Source organism: Trypanosoma cruzi, genomic scaffold (genome assembly GCF_000209065.1).
Source record: "Trypanosoma cruzi strain CL Brener 1047053517129 genomic scaffold, whole genome shotgun sequence".
In the NCBI taxonomy this organism is placed as follows: Eukaryota; Euglenozoa; class Kinetoplastea; order Trypanosomatida; family Trypanosomatidae; genus Trypanosoma; species Trypanosoma cruzi.
Window position 1 is genome coordinate 168,617 of NW_001849547.1, and position 4,398 is coordinate 173,014.

At 49.1% G+C, this 4,398-nt stretch overlaps 2 protein-coding genes and 1 pseudogene across 2 annotated transcripts, besides 6 other annotated features; all 3 read left to right on the forward strand.

Annotated features, from left to right (window-relative positions):
- On the forward strand, positions 1–513 carry Tc00.1047053503931.46 (annotated as a pseudogene).
- Positions 1–4,398: a sequence feature (heterozygous, non-Esmeraldo-like haplotype).
- Tc00.1047053503931.30 (uncharacterized protein) lies at positions 787–1,260 on the forward strand (the record flags this gene model as incomplete). The annotated part of the gene is made up of 1 exon (XM_798243.1): positions 787–1,260. One exon carries the CDS (start codon positions 787–789, stop codon positions 1,258–1,260), a length of 474 nt encoding a protein of 157 aa, XP_803336.1.
- Positions 848–872: a microsatellite.
- Positions 1,325–1,352: a microsatellite.
- Positions 1,467–1,517: a microsatellite.
- Positions 1,608–1,631: a sequence feature (AT_rich).
- On the forward strand, positions 1,767–4,398 carry Tc00.1047053503931.14 (hypothetical protein, conserved; the record flags this gene model as incomplete). The annotated part of the gene is made up of 1 exon (XM_798244.1): positions 1,767–4,398. A coding segment is annotated over one exon (2,632 nt), but the record flags the coding sequence as incomplete, so codon positions are not given.
- Positions 3,512–3,532: a microsatellite.

The following is a 4,398-nucleotide window of genomic DNA, read 5'->3' on the forward strand; positions in this document are numbered from 1 at the left end:
TCGAGCGACGTACTTCGCAGCTGCATGAGCGATGTGCAGTGAAGAGGCGGAGAACGCACGACTGCTGGGATTTGAGGGGCCAAGCAGATAACATCTCCATCTTCTTTCTCACCATCGTCGTCAGCACCACAGCGGCCGACATCAACATCATCACGATCGCCAGGTGTTGTGTGTGAATCACCAGCGGAGGCAACGACGAACGCGAAGGAAACAGCGGTGGGAAACTCACCGGATACACGGCGGACAGAAACTTCCACAGTGCCTAGACACCCTGTGTCACGGGGGTCGTCGAGTGTCGCCGGTCTTAGCGGACAGGCGCGTACCTCATGCAGCAGCTTTCTCGATGAGGAAGCCGCTGTCAGTAATAGTGCTGTGGGAGTGGTGCTGCCTCTAGGACAGCACCCACATGATCGCGGTGTGTGGCGCACGGCATGCCGTTTTGGACGAAGTGTTCGTACGACTGCAGCTGCCACCGCAACGACGGCTGAGGAGGAACCATGTAAACCGAACTGATGGGAATAGAATAGATGGCAATGTGTGATGTCAGTGAGAAATGGCAATAAGGATGCATATAGTGATAGTATTATACATAGAGAGAGAGAGAGAGGGGGGAGCAGCGTGAGAGTGATGGCGTTTGTTGATGTGTGGATGGGGCGCGGTCATTGTACTGTTTGACTGTTCAGCCTTCTTCCCTTCTTTCCTCAACACACACACACGCAAGTGCACCCAAATTTATACATTTAGACGTGCGGGAACTAAACCTTATGCTAACGAGCCTGAGAGTGAATGAGGGGGGCGGGATGCAACCAGTGGGCTCGGGGTTCCCAACAAGAATTGCGGAAAAATGTGTTGTTGTTGTTTTTGTTGTTGTTTTTTTTGCGGGGGGTTATGGATTTTCATTTAAATTCTCTCCATTTCTTTCTCTTTTTTTGTGCGGGTTTCCTTTCCAATGTAAAGTATAGAAAGAGAGAGGAGGGGAAGAGAAGGATGAGGAGGGACATTCCTTCCGTCTCCACGTCTCGTGCTGAGCCACAGAAGCAGCAGGGAGGGCATGCCGCTATGACGTTAGAGAGCACCCGGGCTTACCTGGATCATACATGTGTTCCGCTGCTTATGGAAGCGATGGCTGCCGTCTCGCGGGTGCGTCCCGATGACCCGATTGATTTCATTGCCCATTATTTGTTGAAGCACAACCCGAATCGCCGTGGCACGAACACACAACATCTGGACAACGATCCACGTGGGATCTGGCGTAACTGATAACCCTCTATTAGTATTATTATTAATATTCCCTTTTTGTGTGTGTTCTATATCGTTGTGGCTGTTTTGTTTTTGTTTTTGTTTTTTTTTTTCTTGTGCTGGTAATGTGTGTTAGTTTGTAATGATGATATTTTTTATTTTTCTCAGTCTATGGCATCACATGCCTACACCATTTGGCTCTCCTCTTTTCTCACCGTGGAATATTGTATATATATATATATATATATATATATATATTTATTTATTTATTTATTTATCCCTTCTTAAATACATGTACATAGCTGTAGATAGCGGTGTCTCTTCTTCTATTAGGAATTATTCCTTTGTCATATCTCGGAAACGTAAACAATTTTATATATATATATATATATCCAAGAGAATTAATATATAGAATTGTATACTTGTATACTTGTAAAGATACATTTATACTTATCCGTGGGGGGGGTTGCCTTGCAAGGGAGAAGGCAAGAAACGAGGGGGGAGGGAAAAGTGAAACGTTTCTTTTGATGTCATCCAAAACTGGCACTTCTGCCATTGCTGGACAGCCAAAGGCTGCCGCACTAGTGGCAACGGTCTTTCAGACGAGTCTTGATAACTTGCTTCTCGCGGCAACGCGACACCGTAGCATGATCACACTGCGTGACGCGGTGCAGTCAGCACGTATTAAAGGGTTTAGTGCGGAAGATATCTTCCATACATTTGTTCTTGCCTGTGATACACTTCATGGTAAACGACCGTATCGTCCACTTCTCATGCAGACACTTAGTGACTTGGGGAAAATGGCCTCGTTGCGAATGTTGCCCATGTCATGCAACGTTATTCACGTCATATGTCACCTTGTACAAAAGCTACTGGGTCGATGTCCGAGTGGGAATGTCAACCTCTTGCAAAGTAGTATTCGTAGTACAACAGTACGGGGAAGAAGTGGGTTTGATAGTATTGCAAGCAGCCTCCTACTGGACGGGGCATCAACTCTTGATGCGGAGTTTCGTGAAGGGTCAACTTCCCAATACCCTGGTAGTGACTCGGCTATAGATACGCATCCACCAGACGAGGAGCTGCATATGCGCATCTTACAAACACTCATGGCATACTTGTCAGCCTGTGAATTTGGCAATGCTGCACTTGCCGATATTATGAGTATCCTCTTTCTTGTCTACACGCAGGCGACACCGGAATCCATGGTGGAGGCAACATGTGCGGCAACGATAGAAGAACGCACGCAGGCGTTGCTTCGTTGCTTACGTAGTAGTAGCGATGCCAAACAGGTGGAGGATGATGGCGCCTCTTTTACGGCGCAGATTCAGGCTGTGGCGTATGCGAAGGATTTGTGTGCCCTCTGCTCCGGGGCCACGCCGAAGTGGTTGAAGTTATCCCTGCCGCGTCATGGCTCGGTATCCGGTGGGCCATCGGATTATATCTTTGCAGGCATATGGACACCACCACGTCGACTGCGTCTTTTGCTCTTGCGAACTCTCATCACTCATTTCACGGAGAGTGAACGGATTCATTCGATACATGAGACCAACGTCTTTTTCACGCAGTACCTGAACGAGGATGTGGTGTCACTTGTGGTGGGTTCTGGGCGGAAGCCATTGCATGTTCAGCGACACCCCGAAGAAAAGAATGTTGAACAGAATATGGGGACGATGAATCTTGTGGATCTCGTTTTGCCAGACGAGCAACCAAACAATGAGGAATTTTATCTCACGCAACAACTTGGGGTTATTGCAATTTCAAAGGCGCTGCCAGTTATGCGACACGCCATGCCAATACTTCTTCGACATCACGTGATGCTTGTGAAGTTATGCAGTGAAGGGGAGGATGGGGAGCTGGGGGGAAATGCACGACGCATGGCGGTTGTGTTGACTCTTTGGCAAAAGGTCATTGCAGACCATGAAATTTTGCAGCAGCTGCTTCTACTCACAGGCTCCAATAGTGTCTTGCTTCCAAATAGACCGCCAACCGTATCGTCAGCCAATATACCGTCACCAAAAAAACAAGGATTGCGGCGGCCAACACGAGCATCTGAGGATGACGCGGCGGCCCTATTGCTGGACTCCCCTCCTGATCAAGGTGGTGTAATGGCAGATAGCACAAATGAAAAGCATCCCTTTGCGGATCTGGTTACTGTCACAGCAGAACTTCTCTCGGATATCATTGTTGCATCGGGTGGAATGCTTAATCTTGATAACGTCAGGGCGAACGATAATAGGAGTCATCCCGGCGCTTCTGCTTCTGCTGCTGCTGTTGGTGGTGGTGGTGGTGGTGGAATTGCTGCCGCTGGTGTTATGGGTGGCGGGAGTCACTGGAGCGCCATTTCAATGGCCTTTTCCCGTCCGCTGCACCTTTCGAGTACACCGAAGGCAACTCCAAACCAAGAGGACGGTGAATCTTCCTCACCGGAGAGGGCGTTGACAAGTATCATGGCGCAACGACATCCAGCGACAGGGCAGGCGGCGGACATTCTTAGCTTCCTCACAATAACCTCGCAGAGCTTTGCACGGGTGGTAGAGGCATCGAAACTGGGAAGCTCCCCCACGAAAACTTGTAGTGGTCCCACCACCGTTAGCGCACGGGAGGAATTGACAGCCCTCTTCATCTCGCTACACTCTCCGCTTCTTCGCTGCTTTGCCCTCGCGGCCCAACACCTTCAAGGGGATGATGTGATCCATATGGTCTTAAAGGGCGTCACACATCTTGTGCAGACATCCTGCAATCTCGCATTGCCCGCTCAGCGTGAGAGCTACCTGCAGATTTTTGTCTCACGCCTCTACATGAAGCGGGATAAGCAGTTATTGGAAGGAGAACTGGTGGGGACGCGTTCGAAAAATAGAGTCGCGGAGGACTCTGCATTACCCGCCAAGGTCACAGGGGCAGCTTTGGGCGTGGGACATGGTAGGAATTTGCCGGATAAAGTCACACCACAAATGAAACATGCTACCGTTTTGCGTCGGTCGTTACAATCTTTGCAAGAGAAACTGTACGTCTTGAACTGTGTGATCTCCGTTGCAAACTGCATGGGAGCCTCTCTTGAAGAAGGTTGGCGCCCTGTAGCCTCGTGTCTGATCTTGACAGAACCACTCCTAAAGGATTATCATCGTCTAATGGAGCAGCAACAAAAGCAACCGCAGTATG